A 19,602-nucleotide genomic window follows, 5' to 3' on the forward strand; every position below is an offset into this window, starting at 1 on the left:
AAATCATTTTGTTTTTGTTAAGGTATTTCAGAAACTAATAGGGCTAATAAGCCGAGCTAGGTCGAGCTAAGCTCGTTTACAACTGAGCTAAACTATACTCATCCATTTTCAAATATTTAAATTTAATTTTTAAACAAAGTATTAACAATTACGGATTTTAATAATATGGTTTTATTTTAAAAATTATATTGTGTAGGAACTAATCGAAATAGAGATGGTTTTTGAAACCAAATTTGTCAACATTTTTTTCATTTGATGAAATGCAAATCATATCGATTAGTCCATTCCGTCATTTCTAAATTTAGAGAGATGAACACAAAAATTGGATGGTTTGCGGGTTACTATCAACAAGCATGGAGTAATCGTCCGAGTGGTGCAAATGATGAAAATGTTTTGGCGACGTCTATCGGTAAATACACCAAGAAACGTGGGAAGTTACCATACATGAAGCCATATGAAATTTTGAGAAAATGTGAGAAGTGGAAACCAGAGCCTAATGAGGTATCAAAAACTAAAAGATCTAAAACGAGCGCGTCAGGGAGTTATGGTGGTGGTGGTGGTGGTTCTGAGGCACGGTGTGCTATCAATATAAACGATAAACTCGAGTTCGAAGATGAAGCTCCAACTCCTGAATCAGAGCATCCAATTGGAAGGGATTGGGCCAAAAAAGCAACAGATGCAAAGGCTTCGAGTTCGAAGAGAACGACCTCAAGTGACGTATAAAAAATGATGCACTTCTTCACAACTTCAACGAGTTTAAGGAGTTACAAATGGAGAGGTACAAAAAGAGAGAAAAAGAAAAGGAAGTAGCACCGGCGAGGGAAATGGAGAGGCTGTAGTTGGATAGGAAGCGCCTCGAAATGAAACTAAAACAACAAAAGGCTGAAGAGTTCCGAATTATGAGAACCAACATTGAAAGTCTACCAGAATGAGACCGTGCGTTGATCTCAAAAATGAAAGACAAGATTGCAAGGAAATGCACCGTAGTAGTTTTTTATTTAAATTATGTCATTTTTTATTTTATTTTACGTAGTTTTTTTAGTTTTGAAGAATTTTTTTTATATTTTATAGATTAGTGTTAAAAAAGGAACAAAATGAAAGGGGAAAGGGGGAGGAAAGCAACCACACCCTTGAAAGAAGGAATGAAAATGAGATAGAAAGGAAGAGTGACGTGATTTTGAAGTGGAGAATGGAGAGAAGAGGGAAATGGAAAGCACACCCACAACCTAATATGAGCACTTTAGGTAAATAGTCAAAGAAAAAAGAGATTTGATGAGTCATTAGCCATATTTTATAGAGCCACAAATTTACCCACCCAATAAAATTATTTCTAAATTTTAGCCAAATGTCTAATATGATTATGGTTGTTAAAATACTGACTGGTCTTTGATTAGTCGCTGATTAATCACTAATCGGTGGTTCACCGATTAATGGTCGATTAATCGTTAGGCGGTCAATGACGGTCCTATTCTTGCAAAATTTTGACTAGATTCTAGCCAAATTTCAACCAAACCTTATAAATTCCCGTCAATTACTTTAAAAAATGGGTCAATGTGGGGTTAAAATATGTCTACTTTAATAAACTACATATAAAAATGTGTGTGTATATATATAACTAAAAATCACATATAAAATCCCAAACCGATTAATCCCTATTAATCTCGATTAATCGCTAATCGATACTCCACTGACTATGATAGTAAAACCTTTACCAAGTGGTAAGGGTGGGGTTTACTATCATAGTAGACATTTAGGTAAGATTTAGGAATAATTTTATTGGGTGGGTAAATTTGCGGCTCTAAAACAAAGCTAGTAATCTAGTACGATGAGTAAATATAACTTTACTACTAAATTAAATACAATTTATTGCGATTTAATAGATAGTTAATAAGAGTTACAATAAGTCATGAATAAAGGTAAGGTGTTTTCGTCAAAATATACGTTCTTCAACGCTAGCCTAGAAATTCAATAGCCCGTTTACCAAATTACCAAAATTGAACACAGAAATAATAATAGTTGTAAGAAAAGCTTTGATCTCAGATTTATTTCGCATTCAATTTTTATTTTGAAATAATTATAATAATTGAGTATAATATAACTACTTTAATTTAATATGTGGACCTTATTATATTGAAGAAAACCAATAGTAATTATATAATTTTCTAAACTATGATTATTATATAAAATCGCGTAGAAAAGTCGAGTTGTGACGGCTGCCAAATATTTGTTTCTTGGGGGCTACGTCCCTTCCCATCAAAATATTAACACAGTAAAATGAAAATGACATGCTAACTACTAACACACTTATTAGTTGAATACTAGGTGAGTTTAGACTAGTTTAATCCCAAGATTTTAACATTTATGTCCACGTTCTTCGGTATTTACTTTAGGGTATATGGAGTGGGGTGCGGCAAACTTAGTTTGCCAATTGGTAACACCATCGCCAACATAGTGTGTCACTCAAAAGTTTGCCAAATCGGTGTAAGCTTGCCGAAGTGGTGAAGGGAGGGAAGGAGAGAGAGAGGGGGTGTGTGTGGTGGGGTCCATGTCATCTCAATTAATCACACATTTTTCTTTTTTTTAAATAGTTTACCACTTCACCAAGTGTCTAACCATTGCCAACACTTTTGAGCATAGTTTACCACTTTGACATGGCACACTCTCATTGATTGATTTTTTAGTTTGTCACTCTCAAGTGTCTAACAACTCCTTATACCCTTAGGATAATATGTTTAGTGAAAAGCTTAAGTAAAAATACGTTTAACGTATAAAACGTATGAACTAAAAGTTTTGCTGAAAAAAACGCGGTGACATTTTCGTAATTATCTTGTAGGGTAATTTTGTAAAATGATCTTTTGGGTAATTTTGATATTTGTGGGGTAATTTGTTAGTGTATCATAATTACTCTACAGTCTACAAATGATCTTGTGAAATAATTTTGATCTTGTAAGTTAATTTTGAATTGTATGTTGTTTGATAAAGTAGTAGAGTAATTTTGATAATTACCCTAGAAGCACATTTTACAAAATTACCTTACAAGATTATTTGTAGGGTAATTTTAATAATTACTCTACGGGTAAATAATTACAAAAATGGCACCGTGTTTTTTTTACGTTTTCATGTCTTTCATACGTTTTGTACGATAAGGTTGTTTGTACGGAAACTTTACCCAATATGTTTATTGTATTCTTCTATATGACCTATAAAAGTCCCTGCTAGATTTTTAGAAAAATAAATGCTCTAACATAACGCTTAAATATATAACAAACATATTTACTAAAATCCTAGTTATAACAAGTTATTGATAGGGTATAGGAAATGTGGAATAACAATAGCTACTAAAACAACAAAACAAAAGGTATTTTAAAATAATAGCTAGGATACCCTAGAATGTGGGGCTGCAAAAGAAATCACACGTTCGGCGGAAAGTTTGTTTGTATTCGTTCGTTTATTAAACAAACGAACACAAACAAGATATTTCGTTCATTTAGTTAAATGAACAAACATGAACAGAGGACGCGTTCGTTCATTTATGTTCGTGAACGTTCGGCAAATAAAATACTTCAAAATTCCGGCAAATAAAATATTTAATAAGTGTCAATGTATTATATATTTTGTTCATGAACGTTTGTTTGTGTTCGTTTGTTACCATTTGTGTTCATAAACATCAGCTTGTGCTCATTTGTGTTCATCATCGTTCGTCTTTATTCGTTGCCCAAAATTAACAAAGAAACACAAACGAACACGAACAAGTTTATTTCCTTAACAAACAATCACGAACATAAAATATCGTTCGGTAAGCGTTCATGAACAGTTCGTGAACACATATATTACTTAACAAACGAACATGAACAAAAACTTGTTCGTGTTCATTCAATTTATTTGCAACCCTACTTGAATGTACACATACGCTCCCTTCAAAGAAATCTACGTTGTCATCCCCTTATACCTTGCCGTAGAAGATATTGCTTTAGATTAGGGATGAGCAAATCCTGATCCCGAAAATCCTGATCCCGAATTTCGCCAAAACTGGATACGGATACCGAAATATGTCGGTACGGTAGCGGTATTTGAAGGTAAAATTCGGTATTTTACCGGTACCGATCCCGAAAATACCGATATCGAAAATGCCAAAAGGTGGATACCGTTTCCGGTACCGAAAAAATCGGTACACTATTTTCGAGATCGGGATCAGGATGATATCGGGACGGGATTGGTATTTAAATTTAGAGTACTTTAATTTAATTGGTCCAATTGTGAGAGCAAACCAACAAAGTTCAAGCTAGTACAAAGTAAATTATACAATCAAATATTACCAAAAATAACAATCCGTGTAAAACACAATCCTTTCATACGAGGGAAGAAAGTACCAAGTGCAAGACAGCTGGTTTTTTTAACTTCAATCATAAACACAGGGGACAATACGTTACATGTTCCAAAACAAAAACCACTGGCTGACCTCACACAGTCACACATATCACATGCATTAAAACTCGTACATAAACAAAAATTGCCAATTTGTCCCAAAAAAACAAAACTCCCAACACAAAGACACATAATAACCTTAAAATTACCATCAAAACATATCACAATAAGCAAAAGATATTGTCTTTAAAGTTCAAACACTTGCATAACCTTACAACTCAACAACACTCACTCCTTTGGACGGCTCTAATAGCACAATAAAACCCAAAGGACTCTTCAACAAAAACATATAATAAACTTATAAAAAAACACTTGTAAAATTAAACTCTAATAAAACACTGCAAAACTCATAGGCAAGCGATATTAAGCGGCTGCTCATTCATCAACGGCTCGTCAACCCTCAATGTGTTCATCCAAGCTAGTTCTTCGCGGTTGAGCTCGTCGAAATCCCAATCGGGCAATTCACACGCATCGTTGTCATCGAACCCACACAACTGGAAATCGTCAAGATCCCCAAACCCATCAAGCGGCGAAGCGAGGCTCTCGAATATCGAATCAAGCTCCAAATTCATTTCCAACCCCGCGCCGATTTCCGCCAACGTCATCATCTCATCCGTTCCGATTTTCGTTCCCATTCCCGTTCCCTCGTCTATTTTCACTGATGATGTTTCGGTTTCAGGTTCGGGCTCGAGGACCGACAACGGCGAGCTTCGAGAAATAACACCCACCGATTCTTCCGAAGCCGCGGGTCCGGTTTCGGGTTCGGATCCGGATACGGTTCCGGGTCCGGTTTTAACATGATTTGACCCACCCTTTGAAGCTTCAGCTAGGGTTTCAAACTCAAGTTTTTTCTCTTCATAAGCTCTAGAAGCTTCTTCAGCAGTATTATAAGTCCCAAGCCAGACCCGTCTCTGCTTAAACGGGTCACGGATCTCCGCGGCCCATTTTCCCCATTTCCGTTGCCGGACCCCCCTAAATTTCGACCCGGAAACTCGTTGACTTTGACCCGAGGATTTAGTCAAAACCCTCTTTCGTTTCACACTTGTTTTCTCACCATTATTATTATTACTATCTTGAACCGAACTTGTAACCACCGCCGCCGCCGCCTCAAAACCACCATCAGCCGCCACCGGAATCTTGATTTCCCGAACAATCCGTTTTGACCCGTAGGGTTTGTTATCGGGTTCATCGTCGGAGGAGTCGGTTAGATCCGGGTCGTAACAGATGACCCGGATCTTCCTCATGGGTTTGTTTTGTCCCATGAAGACTTCTTTTGTTTTCAAAAACTCCGGCGGCTCAAATAATAATAACTTTTACTTGTAAAAACAACCAAAAACACAAAACTCTGAAATATAAAAAATAAAATAAAATAAAACTTATTAGGGTTTATGTTAACGGCCCTCTTATAAACAAAAAAAGATCAAATAATCTGTTTATGTGAAACCCACCAAAACACTCTACTCCAGAACAAGTCCTGCAACGTTAAAGTAAACAAAAAAACAACATTAAAATCTGCGAAAAAACATAGATTTATCCGAAGTAAAGTAATAAATAATAATAATAATTACCGTTTTGGCCTCAAACGCATCGAAGCAGTTGGAAAAGATTGAGGAAGACCCTGCTGAGAACACCAGCAGAGAGGGGAGATGATGACGTAAGCAAAGGAAAAATAGAGCTTCAATGGAGCCCTTGTGAACGTCAACAAACCTGCCGACATAAAATCAGGTCGTCTTCTCCGTTAACGCCGTTAGAGAGAGAGGGTGTGTGTGTGTGGGTGTTTTGCGGGGTTCAAAAAAGAGTGAGAATAAGATAAGACAGGAGATACATATAGAAGAAGATGACTGAGAAAATGAATGATATTATAATAATATTATAAAATGTTGGGATGAGGGATGTATGGTTGGGATTTTTTGGTGTAAAAGAAAGTGAAAAAATGGGGAAATTGGAATGGAGTGAACCCACTTGGGTGGAGAAAGGGGAGGAACGCAAATCTCAATAAAACACGGGGATTAATTTATAAATAAAAACATTGAGAATTGCATAGAAAAATGTGTGTGCTTTCTCTCTCTAAAACCCTACTATGTGCCCTGCTTTTTTCTTCTTTTCACTGTTTATCCTAGCGGTCAAAATTCATTAATATGGTAGGTGTCTGTAACCGCCTTTTCGTTAATTGGACTATGAGACTAAAGGTATGGGGCCGGCTAGGACCGGCGCCGGTCCCTCACACCGCCCCCTGGGGCTCGGCTCGGTAAAAGCGGCTCTCCACAGTCGGAGGAGACGGGCCTCCTTTCTCTCACAATAACCTATACGTACATACATATATATATATATATATAAAGGGGCTCATCCCCACCTCCTAGGTCCATCCCCTCCAAGCCGAGCCTACGTGACGGCTCATTCCCTTAGGGATGAGTCTCTCCATACCCACTAGCCTGAGGCTCTTTGCCAATATGAATCGAAGTGGGGTGGGGATGTTAGGCAACGCTTACTAATTAAACTGTGCCAACATTGGTCACAGTCTTGTCCTATTAGCGTGGCTTTGAATCCCGTCGTTGGATGGGGACCGGTGTAAGCTGGCTAGCTAGGATTGGTTGTTGAAGTTGGAACGTTTGAGGTAGCCGTTAGCCAACGGCTAGTTTATTAAAAAAAATCTTTTTTATACCTTATAAATACTACCCATTTTTTACCACTTCTCTACATCTCTATTTTTTCTATCTCTATATTTGTATAAATTTAACCCACATCCTCTACAATGCATCCTTTTAACCGTGGATACGACCCAAACAACCCATTTGAATACCAAGAAAACCCGAACCCTAGCTCGTCACAAAACCGTCAGCCAACAAACTGCAACCCTCCTCAAGGTTTAGTCTACTCACTGTATCCCAAACTAGCGGGAATCGCGTCGTATATAGGAAATCGTGTGTTCACGAACTTTCCATACGACGAATCATCTATTCCCGTCGTTAACCTTTCCCAACCCGATTCCGTACCCGAAACACGACCGCAAAATGTTTGTGGTTCGTCATCCAAACCGGCCAAAAAAAGAAGTCACAAGAAAAAAACGGATGAAGAGAAGACACTAGCGCCCGCTCAATGAACACAAATAAAGTGGACGCCTCAAGAAGAAACCGTGTTGGCAAGATGTTATATCAACAACTCGCAAGATCCGATTAAAGGTACTTTTTATATAATAATATTATTTTTTTCAGTTTTAATATAATTCTTTTATAATGCCTAATTTGTTTTTTTGAAATTGGGAATTCACGACACCGCAAAGATTTTTGGGATTGCACTAAGAAATCCTTTCATACGCAAATGAAAAGCGAGGAGGTGCATCGTGAAAATGATAGCTTCTCGTCCAAGTGGGATGACCTAAATACACATGTCACCGCGTTCAACGGTTTTTTCCATAAGGCGAAGAACTCGCCAAGGAGCGGTGAAACGGATGCGGACTTTATCAAGAATGCCATTATAGCATACAGAGAAAACAAGAAGCACGAGTTCAAGTACATGCATTATTGGGATGTATGTAGATATGCTTCTAAATGGGCGAGAGTTTCTACTGCTAGCGAATCAACTTCATTCAAAAGAGCACGAACACCCTCGTCCCAAGCTCAGTCTGATGCTTATGATCAAAAGTTTGATCTAAATTCGGATAATTTTGATAATTCACCCCGCCCACCAGGTAGAGACACGTCAAAAAAGCGGGTTCAAAGAGGGGGATCGGGTTCGACATCAGGTTCGGCCTCAGGTTCGGCCCCTAACTCGACCTCGGGATAAGGGTTGTACACCGACCAGTTGGAAGAAACCGGGACGAAAATCGACACATTCAATTTCATCCAACAACAAAGGATCATGATGAGGAAAAATATCCAAGCCGCGTACGATAAAAAACATCTCTAAAAGAAAAACGCCAGAATATGAAATTTCTTGCCATGCCCGTCGATCATCTTAGCGGCCCAGATTTGGAATTGACGTTGCAAATGAAACAAGAAATCTTGAATAAATATGATATGGGCCAATCTTGAAGTATTTAATCTTTTTTTATAGCTTTTCTTATTTTATGTAGTGATTCTTAATTTTATTTGTAGTTTTTAAAAAATTATATGTAATATTATATTTTAGTTAAATGAAATTTTAAATAGTTTTGAAAAAATAAACCTAACAAATTACACATGGTCGGCCATGTAATCCGAAGCCACGCCAACCCACACCCAGCCGTAGCCCGGCCACACCACACCTTGGGGACCCCACAACCGCCACTTGTCGATTAATGCCCCAAACCAAAGCCCCCCCACACCCTACAGCCTAAGTGTTAAACAAGTAAGAAGTCTAACCCAACTACACTGCAAGTATGTTTTTTCTAACCTTTGGATCTTACTTTCTCTCTACTTCAAATAACTATCCTTACGCCGAGGATGGTCGAAGAGTGGCCCTCCCATCTCTGCGACGAGCTTAACGATTTTCTGTTTTGCAGGTTCTTCCTTCTATAAGATTCAATCCACTAGTTCAGCCGAAGGACTGGATTTTGAATCTTTACATGTCATTTTGCAATATTTGAACTCACAACCACTTATTACCACTTATTGATTGAGAAATAAATCCTTTTATCATCAAGGTACCCCCTTTGAGATGTTTAGTAGGTTAATTAAACAGTATAAAATACATTTTACTAAATGTAATACAGGCGGTGAAACTTTTATTAAGGTAGATTTTCAAATTTATGCAATGGTTTAACTAAAATTTTGAAAATCGAAGATCGGTTGAGTGGTGGACTATTTCAACCTCGACATCCACACGCGTTAAGAGAATAAAGAAAAACAGGGAAATGAGCCCCTTGGCGCCCCACTCATTTGGGCAATATGGTTTAATGGAGAGGATGGTTGACTTGGCATGAGTTTAACGCCCACTACAGGCAATCTTAACGGTGTTCATGCTCCGTTTCGGCTAAAACTTATTACAAAACCGATGGTAACATATACATATTAATGTACGGTCGGACTAATTTATGCGTTTTAGTCCAAACCAAACCAGGCAGTTCCAGTTTGTAAATGAGTTTAGCCCAAGCCAAAGATGGTTCTAACTCATTTTGTTTAAACCTAAGGGTGTGCAATAAACAATCTGTTAACTGAAACCGAACCGAAATTAATCGAAAACGAATTAACCGAAAATCAGTTATTAGTTATTTTTTTACCCTTGGTTAACCAAAATTAACCGAACCGAACCATTTATATTTTCATATATTTCTAGATTTTATACCACAATTTCATATATTTAATGTTTTATACTTTCATTTCCTATATTTATACCTCCATTTCATTTATTTATACATTCATTTCATGTATTTATACATCTATTTAATGTACTTATACCTCTATTACATATAATTATAAGCAAAAATTTTAGCCCTTGTTTGATTTGGTTATTAACCGAACCGAAAACCGACTAGTTAACCGAATTAGCCAAGCCGATTAACCGATGACTTTGATTACGATTAATACCAATTACAAAACCGAACCGTAGTCACCCCGATTTAAATTAAAACTCATATACAGAGAGAGATAATATCCTCAAAATGCATAATTGGCTTTATATTTTTTATTAGAACAAATCAAATCTAACAAAAATCATAGCATTAACATATTTTTGTCCGATTATATTCATTTGCGTGTATGATTTTGGGATATACATCATGTGTTAGCAAGTCGGGGTTTAAAAATTGAAGTTTCCGGGGTTTATAAACGAAGGGTATACAAATTTTGTTGTTCAAAATACAAAAGATATAAACTTATTTATCTTTTCTTAAATAAATGAGTCTCGCGCTTTTTACTAGCGGAGCTCGCGTTCAACATCCAGACGAATAAGATATACAACCCGCACTTAGAGTAAACACTACATCTCGTTATACGCGCCGAGCCGGATCATTTAACTCGAGTCTGAGCCCAAACCCAACTTAACCCGGCAATGCTCGACTTGTTTACATCCCCTAGTTGCTGACGTGTGATTGCAAGTGATATTATTAATATTTTCCTAAGTTAGCCGCCTAATAAATTTGGTGCATATGGTTGATAGACGTGTTTAATTTTTAGCTATTGATTCCTTTTGACGAATTAGTGGCATTGGTTTTCTTTATAGTTAAGTGTTGATTGTAACGTTTATTAGATGTGAGGTGTCCATATATAATGTTTAATGTGTCTATATGATATTGATGGCTTCAATATATGAAACATTTTTTTTCTCTTTCTATCTCTATCAACACCAAACTCTATTATTGTTGCATATATCTTCCCTCTCATCGCACTACGACTATTCTTATGAATTATGATCACCTTCATCGCCACCTTTTTGCCCTACATTTATCTACCACCACAAACTTCTTCAAACTTTGATTTTTAATCGTTTATTTATTTTCGATCCCATGGTCAACATAAACCTCCATAGATGTAGACATTTAAATTCAATTCTTCCACAAAATGCACCCACAATGTAGATAGTTTGATGAGATTAATTTTTAAGTTGTGATGCATTTGGGTGACAAATTATCAAGTTTAATTTGTTAAACAATTTAATAATATATATGTTATACACGTTAAACATGCTTCTACCTACAACAAAGAGGGCGTTCGGGTTGAGTTTTGAAAATAGATTGTGCGTTTTGAATAATCAGAATAAGATAATTAACTGTAACAAAACGTGATGTTGAAAGATAGTGTTTGAATTTGATTATGTTGCTTGATATCACAATAATCAGATAATCAACTATTTGAGTGTTTGACAAAACAGACAAATATATATTTAAAAAATAAACAAGTGAAAATCCTTTTCTAAACGCAAATAATCAATTTTTGAAAAACTACGTTTTGTTGCAGTAGGGGGGAGCTGCTTTTGGAAAACTGCGTTTTGTAACTTTCTAAACGCAAATATTCAATTTTTTTTTACCCAAACACTAAAAACTGCAAAAATGCAATTCATACATAGTACATATGCATCTAGGATTAGGTTCAAGAGTGAACACTAGTGTAGCTTGCGAACTGCGTGAACTAATCCTGACCATACACGTGTGTAGATCAATGGCTAGGATTTGATGTTGAAATACACTAGTGTATTTTACGATTTGATGATGAGATCGTGGCCATACATGTGTCTAGATCAATGGCCATGATTTGTTCACTCAGTTTGCAAATATACTAGCGTTCACTCTAGAATCCCACCCTATGCATCTAATCCTAAACATTTGTATCGATGCACCTAAATCCTAAATCTTATATAATAAAAGCGTACGGAGTGGAAGCCGAGAAAGGTTTCACTGATCGACCCTGACTAGGAACATTGTTCCCCGGTCTCAGGGAATCAAATTTCACTCTCCGATCGATGGGTATTCATCATTCTTCATCGATGCAAAAAGAGGGTGATTTGGAACGTTGGGACAAAACAAACGACCACATGACTTTAAACACTCTAACTAAATAAACCATTTCCACTATTTTTTTCTCACAAAACTCTATTCCTCTCGCTCTCATTATTTTTACCTTTTCTACACAAAAGGGATTCATCATCTCAACATGGTAAAAAAAAAAAAAAACCAATTTCGAAAGCCTCGGATGAAAACTCAAGATGCATCATCGTCAAAACAACCGGTTCAACAACCAAACGCATTTGAGACACCACTATATCGTCTTGAATTGTAACCGCCATCCTACTACAACCAATACAACCACTACCCGCCATCACAACACATTGAAAACTTCAATCCAATGTCATCGCAAATTGGGAATCAAAGTGGGTATGAATTAAATCAGGACGAAATAAGTATAGAGGATGAGGAAATAGAAGAACCTTTCTAAAAGCAAAGGTAACGGAAAAGCTAAGCCGACAAGGTGGACTGATAAAGAAGATGTCGCATTGGCGAAAGTGTGGATTTATAGCTCGGAAGATCCAATCCATGACAATGAACAAAGTAATGAAGACCTCAAGAAACCATTTTTTTTTTCAATTTTATTCATTTATTTTAAAGTACTTATTACGTTAATAACCAATGTTAATTTAATTATTTTATACGCAATAATAAATATATATTAAATAAAATTTATACATATAATCAGTTTGTTTAGGCTCGTAAGCTGGCTCGAGTTTGATAAGGGAAGCTCATGCTCATTTATTAATAAATATAAGCTAATCTTTAGGTTAACGTTTCTTTAAGTTTGGCTCGTTTAAAGCTTTTCAAAAGCTAATCTCAAGTTTCAGCTCGTTTATCTATATCAAGCCTTTTGGTTTTAAGTTTCACATTATCTGGGGGTTTTTTAAGCTTCAGATTAATCGAGCAAGATTTGCCAAGGAAAATGACGTGTTGGAGGAACCTAGGGTTCCACCCCCAAAGTCTCAGTTTGCTTATCGGAAAGCAGATAAGGAATACAAGCACAATAAGAAGGAGGCTTTTATTAGGAATGGCTGTTCGTTTTCGTCGGCTTTGATGAAAAATTTAGAAGTGCCAGGGAACCCGGAAACACATGATCTGGGCAGTGACAAGGTGGTGGATGTTCATGGTGAAACCAGCGCATTTTTTGACCTGCATGGTAGGGCAGTGGTGGGGAGAGTCAACGATTTCGATTGTCTGATAAACATGAAAGTTAACTTGAACAAGGCAGAAATCTCTGGATTCAAGCTTCACTATATTGGGGGGTTGATCGGAGTGTCGCGCTCCGGTCAAAGATAATATTTATATACCCTAATTACCCTTAACAAATAGCTAGTGGTAGTGAGGGGTCGAACCACGAAGAGTATGTGGTTTGTGTACGGATTTGATTGAATTATGAAGTTGTCACAATTATGAAGATTGCTAAGATATATTTTTTTGTGTTTTTGTTTGATTGGAAGATGTGAATTAGAATTACTAAAATGATTAGTTAAATTAACTACTCGAGATTACTAAATGCAAGAATTGAAAATGATTGTTTGAACAATAATGAGAAAACAAGGTTCACACCCGGTTTCAACAATTGCAAGACTTAGGGTTACTATGTATTTTAATTAGTTTCACTTGAAATAGTTCATTAACGGATCACAATCACAAAACTTAGGTGTCAATCACTATCAACGTCGTAAACAACGGACCATGATACACTTCGTTACTTTGGACTAGCAAATCCTACCAAAAGACAAGGCATAAATACGTGTACTCATTTCACAAAGTCAAATTTAATCATTCACTCGACAGTTTGCAAATTCAATACCAACGTAGGACAATTGTCTAAGATTCAAACGCAATTCAAGTTGTCACAAAACAATTAACAAAACATAATAAACCCTAAACCTTACAAAAGTCTACACCGGGGTGAAACCTCCAAGAAATTAGCCAAGCATGATCGAAGAAAGTTGATCACCGGATGTTGGAAGCATGAATTGGATCATTGTGAAGCTTGAAGATGGATTGATGGATGAAGGTTATGGATTTGGATGATTGGTGATGGTGAAGGGATGAGTGAATTGATGGATTGGGGAATTCGTGGAGCTAGGGTTTCGAATCAAGAAGATGATGATGAATTGTTCTTGATTCGGGTTGTAGAGAGGATGATTGGTGGAATGATAGGTGATGATGGTGATTAGGGGCCCCCAAGATGATATTCAAACTTCAAAAAAATGTGTAACCCCCGTTTCTTGGTCAAAATTGATGTTATAACTCGTCCCAACTCAAAAATAAAGTTTTTTCGCGATATGAGAATGCAGATGGCGTCGCCGACGGCCATTTAGGGCGTCCCCGACGGCCCTTGGAAGTCTCAGTTTCGCCCGACGGCTTAATTAGCTGTTTACGGAGGTTTTTGGCCGACGGAACAATCCAGAGGGCGTCGCCGACGGCCCTTTTGGGCGTCCCCGACGCTGCCTGGTTTTGTCGGTTTCGTCCAAAACTGTTTTCTTCATAACTTTTTCGTTATAGCTCCGTTTTACTCACCGTTTTCGCCCACGTTCTCATAATTCAGCCCTCTATCATGCCATCTTCTAATATATTCATTTTAAATCCATCAACATTCCCCAAAATACATCCAATCTTAGTGATTAACCCGGTTTTCTTCATTTCACATCCCCGGTTGATCCGTTTCGCGTCCCGGTGCTCCGTTTAGCTCCCGATTAGCTCCTTAAACTCTTTTAGACCTGTAAAACACAAATCTCATTAAAAGTAGGCTATTCAAGATTAAAAGCTACGTAAAAACATCAACTTAAGCATAAACGATCACCGGTTTTCAACTACGTATCACATCCCCACACTTGTCGTTTGCTTGCCCTCAAGCAAATCTGTTTTTCACTTTCATGTGGGTCGAACAAAGAATACACTCTCCATTCCCGAGACGAAGGTTAAGGTTTAATGTCATATCCAAGTTCAAACTTTTTTACAATTTCCAACATATTTAGCAATAATTGATTAATTATGTAAAAAATAGTTATCCAAGATTAACCCGCCCGTGAAACTAACAAGTCATACATATCCCTCACAATGTTCTCTCCACTCGGCTTGTAAATTGGCTAATGTTTATAATGTATTAGCACTTCAAAGAATATTCACTCAAAACCGATTAGAACACATACCCGCATAAGCTTGCAACTCAATCATTCTCCACCATCGATCACGAATACTAAGCACAAGTCATAAGGTCTTTGTAAGGGTTGTAACGGGGCTAGGCTAAGGGTAGGAAATCGGATATTTTAAAGTGGCTAAGGCGATGAAAATTCGATTTTTATTACAAAACAACTAATCTAACATAATTAACTATAAACATCAAGCTAAGAGGCAACGAGTTTCGCCTTTTATTCAATAGCTACTACTCATATTTTTTTGTATTTTCTCAACGATTTTTTTTATTCTCTTTTTTTCCGCAACATTTTCTGATTGATTTTTTTTTTTTTTTTGCAAACATAACTATACAAACAAATAATCCTACAATCGAATTTTCATCACACGGGTTTAAAAGAAAAGGTTTAACGGTTATGGGCTAAACGGGTTGTCAAACGAAAGGTTTAGGCTCAAAGTGGGCGACTAGGGGATTTGTTTGGGTAAGGATAAATAATTGGTGTAAAACGGAAAAGGTTTACCTAATGCCTTGATCATTCTTGTGCTTGTATTCGGTCTATGGTCTCAAGCGTATCGAAAGTTGCAAGTTCTACAATACATGACTAATGGTCCACTCAAACAAAGAAACATACATATGTAATTCTATGATATAAAAGTGGCTCAAAACCTCACATATCTAAAGGGTATGGTATGTGACATGCATAAAATACTAGTTTCTTAGGCGGATTATTCCCAAATAACCACCCACTAAATACCCGTCATGCTATTAATTTGAACTTGACCATGACAAAAGACCAAATGGGTTGTGCCATCCCTCGTTGACTTAGTTACTTGTGCTTTTTAGATCGCTTCAAACAAAGACATTTTTGAAAAATTTTTGAAATTTTCCCCCATCCCCACACTTGAGGTAAACATTGTCCTCAATGTGTAGTATTTAAATGAACGGGTCAAAAATCGAAAACTTTTACTAACTCCCCCATCCCCACACTTGAGGCAAACATTGTCCTCAATGTGTAAGAACTAGAGTTTTTTTAAAAAAAACGCACAAGGGATGTGACATGACTAACTTCCCCAAAATTTCACCCCGGAAAAATAATATACAATTTACAAACCACTTATTTGCTAACTAAAAATCAAAAGTAAAAAGAAACGTATGCACCTGATTTTTGAGCTCATTCCTCGTGTGCTCTTCTTCTCTTCAAGAAAGCGGTTGTCCCACGAACACGATGTACCTACAAATCTTAACCTTTGTGTAGAAGCATGCTTCTCACAACCATCAAAATTTGTTAGTTACCTAGTTCTACCACTTTTATGAAACTATTACCAAGCCATACGTTATTTCACTTTGATTTATGTGGAAAATAATTTACAACAATAACAAACCTAACTCACTTTCGTAGGAATCACGGTTGCATTTAGCGCATGCAACAAGCCCTTTTAAACCCCCAATAGCTTGGAAGGACGAGTAGGTCTCGTGAGGGTTATATAGGGAACACACCCACAACGTTCATTTATCTATTAAAACAAAATAACAAATTATACAACAACAACAATACTAACTAAACTACGAATAACAACTAAAACGAAATGCGAAATAAAATATACAACAACAATTAACTTACCACCTCATGGTGGTCGAATGGCATGCTTGCCGTCCACGAGCTCCTCAAAATCACCCACCGGTGATTCGTACCATTTGTTGCCAAACGGTCCAAACTTCCTCACCTCCTCTTCCTTTTTCTTTTCTAGAGGTGACTTCTTTGCTTTCTTCTTCTTGACCGTCTTCTTCTTTGTTTCTCCAAACCTATCAACCATAGCACAAACCTTTTTGTTTGGATTCATGTCCTTTTTAGGACACTTATCCTCACCGAGTGGGTTAGTAAATTTTGGAAAAACATTTAAATTTAATTCTTGGTCCCCAAACTTCATGCTTACCATTCCCGTTGCACAATTTATGATGGCATTAGCTGTTGCAAGGAACGGTCTACCTAGTATGACTATCGGCTGGGTGTCCTCAACACACCCAACATAGTCTACTACTAAAAAGTCCACTGGGTAATAGCAATCTTCCACCTTCACAATCACATCTTCCACCATCCCCCTTGGATGCGTGGGAGTCTGATCGGCCAATACCACGGGAGTATCAAACTTTTTCAATGGACCAAAATCGTATTGGTCATACAAACTCCCGGGCAAGATGCTCACACAAGCTCCAAGATCGAGGAGCGCCCTCTCGATTTTAAATGCTCCAATTTGAATTGGAATAAGAGGATCTCCAGGATCTTGAGCTTTTTGGGGGAGCACACTCGATAAAACGGCACTAACATGAGATATCAAATCAACCGGTTCGGGTAATTTGTTGTGCCGTTTTTCGATGCTTAACTCCTTTAAGCATTCCACATAGGCCGGAACCTTTTTAATGTCATCGAGTAACGGTAAATTAATTTTTGCATGTTTAAAATTTTCCCACCTCTCGTCCTTCAGTGGGTACCGTTCCTCAACTTTTGATGCATTAATCGGTTTAATTTGATTTAAACAATTTTCACAAAAAGAATTTTTATTCATTTTTTCAATTATAATTTGTGAAATCGTTTCTTGTTCATTTTTACTTTCCGACTCATCTCTAGTATTTCCCACTACACCATCAACGCATTGTGGTGGTGGAATGCTTTCAACACTACTACAAACCTCATCATTTGAAAGAAGACTTACCGCGCTAATGTGTACATTCCTTACATTGCCCGTGCTTGAGCTTTGATGCTTAGGGTTCACCGTGGTGTCACTTGGGAGCTTTCCCATGCTCCCCCTCATTTGTGCCATTTCCTCCGCAAGTTGGCCCACTTGTTTTGCTAATGCTTCATGCGATTTGTCCCGAATTTCGTTCTCCTTCTTGGACTCTTGCATCATTGAAAGCATTGCATCCATTTTGGCACTCAAATCACCACCACCTCCTTGATTATTCGTCGACCCGTGACCATCTTGATTGTAACTTCTTTGGCGAGTTTGGTGAGAATACCCACCTTGATTCCCTGATTGAAAATTCGGGTTCATTTGGTTGGAGGCGTTACCATACCTAAAGTTAGGATGGTTCCTCAACCCGGGGTGGTAAGTGTTGGAGTTCATATCATATTGCCTTTGGTCCCCATACACTTGATTTACCTCTACGGTGGCTCGACAATTCTCAGTCCGGTGACCGATGTCTCCGCATTCTTCACATACGGCGTATTGCACCGCATTCACTTCCCTTTTCTTCATGCGAGCCAACTCTCGCTCTAACGTTTCAATTCGATCCTTAGAATTCGCATCACGATCGGGCCAAGACCTTGAGGTGGGGTGTTTTTTTGCTCGATCAGCAGATTCTTTCTCTTTTGACCGTTTGCTCATCCGTTCCAAAAACTCCCAATCATCGTCTTCATGGTTGCTCAAAAGAGTCCCGTTACTTGTCGATTCGAGACGATTCCATGTTGTGTCATCCAACCCACGTACAAAACACTTCACCAATTCCCACTTTTCTATTTGGTGATGTGGGCATCTCCTCATCAATTCTTTAAATCGAGTGAATGCTTCATGCAACGGTTCACTCGATAGTTGCCGAAACGACCTTATTTCATCCCTAGCGTCGTCGGTCTTCGCCATCGAATAGTATTCATCTAAAAAGGCTTGTTGCATCTCACCCCATGTTCGAATACTATTGGCCGGAAGTGTAAGGAACCACTGTTTTGCTTTATCTTTCAATGAAAATTGAAATAGCCGAAGCTTCACTTCCTCTAGTGCGAAATTGTGCCCTCCAATAGTATCACAAATAGACGAGAACTCCGTTAAATGAGTGTACGGCTCATCATTGGACCTCCCGTTGAAATGAGGAAGGATGTTGATGTAATGCGGCTTACAATCAAACATCCTCCTTTCGCATACTATCGGAGAATTGTTCTCGGTCACTATCGGTCGGAAACGGTCATTTACTCCCCGTGGAGGTTGTTGACGACGTTGTGGCCCATTAACTTCTTGATCGACCGGTCTTCGATTATCCCGTCTTCCACCCCTTCGATCCTCTCTTCGATTATCCCTCGGGTTACCACCTCCCACAAAACGAGGAATCCGGTTAGGGTTTACATTGTTGTTGTTATTATTGTTGTTGTAAAACCCTTCATTCCGGTTCCGTTGGTTATTGTTTTGTGGTTGACGGTTGTTCCCATAGCCATCGTTTCTTCCACCTCCGTACCCATAATAATCTTCCCCAACATAATTGGCGTTTTGATACCCAAACTCCTCATCGTCGTACATTCGAGCATTGTATACGTTTCCCCTATTCACGTAGCCCCAATCTTCATCATCATTAGCTCGATCATCGTAATACCCCCCATCGTCCGAATTTTCCGTATGAATGCTTACGTGTTCCGGCGATTGATAACCGGGAACACTATACGGTTCGTCATCGGGAATTGCATTCCTTAAATCGTCGATGTTGAAAAACGGGTCTTCATTTACGGGATTGCCGCGATCACGGTTACCTCTTCGATCGGAGTTGACATTCCGATCATCAAGATTGATAGGTAACGATGCTTGTCGGTGAAGGGGTTGTTGTTGAGGTGTTCGTTGGGCGTTGTTGGTAT

General features: G+C 37.9%; 3 protein-coding genes across 3 annotated transcripts; 1 reads left to right on the top strand and 2 right to left on the bottom strand.

Annotated features, from left to right (window-relative positions):
- Positions 1 to 309: 309 nt before the first annotated feature.
- On the top strand, positions 310 to 723 carry LOC110869554. Its single transcript, XM_022118797.1, has one exon. It carries the CDS (start codon positions 310 to 312, stop codon positions 721 to 723), a length of 414 nt encoding a protein of 137 aa, XP_021974489.1.
- Positions 724 to 4,550: 3,827 nt separating this feature from the next.
- LOC110872076 (ethylene-responsive transcription factor ERF118) lies at positions 4,551 to 6,394 on the bottom strand. Its single transcript, XM_022120844.2, has 2 exons — positions 5,994 to 6,394; positions 4,551 to 5,899 (listed from the first exon to the last, which is right to left on the bottom strand). The coding sequence occupies exon 2, from the start codon at positions 5,685 to 5,687 to the stop codon at positions 4,773 to 4,775; it is 915 nt and encodes a 304-aa protein (XP_021976536.1). The 5' UTR covers positions 5,688 to 5,899; positions 5,994 to 6,394; the 3' UTR covers positions 4,551 to 4,772.
- Positions 6,395 to 16,615: 10,221 nt separating this feature from the next.
- LOC110869553 lies at positions 16,616 to 18,625 on the bottom strand. The gene has a single exon (XM_022118796.1). The coding sequence runs from the start codon at positions 18,623 to 18,625 to the stop codon at positions 16,616 to 16,618; it is 2,010 nt and encodes a 669-aa protein (XP_021974488.1).
- Positions 18,626 to 19,602: the final 977 nt, after the last annotated feature.

This window comes from Helianthus annuus, chromosome 8, assembly GCF_002127325.2.
Source record: "Helianthus annuus cultivar XRQ/B chromosome 8, HanXRQr2.0-SUNRISE, whole genome shotgun sequence".
Lineage (NCBI taxonomy): Eukaryota > Viridiplantae > Streptophyta > Magnoliopsida > Asterales > Asteraceae > Helianthus > Helianthus annuus.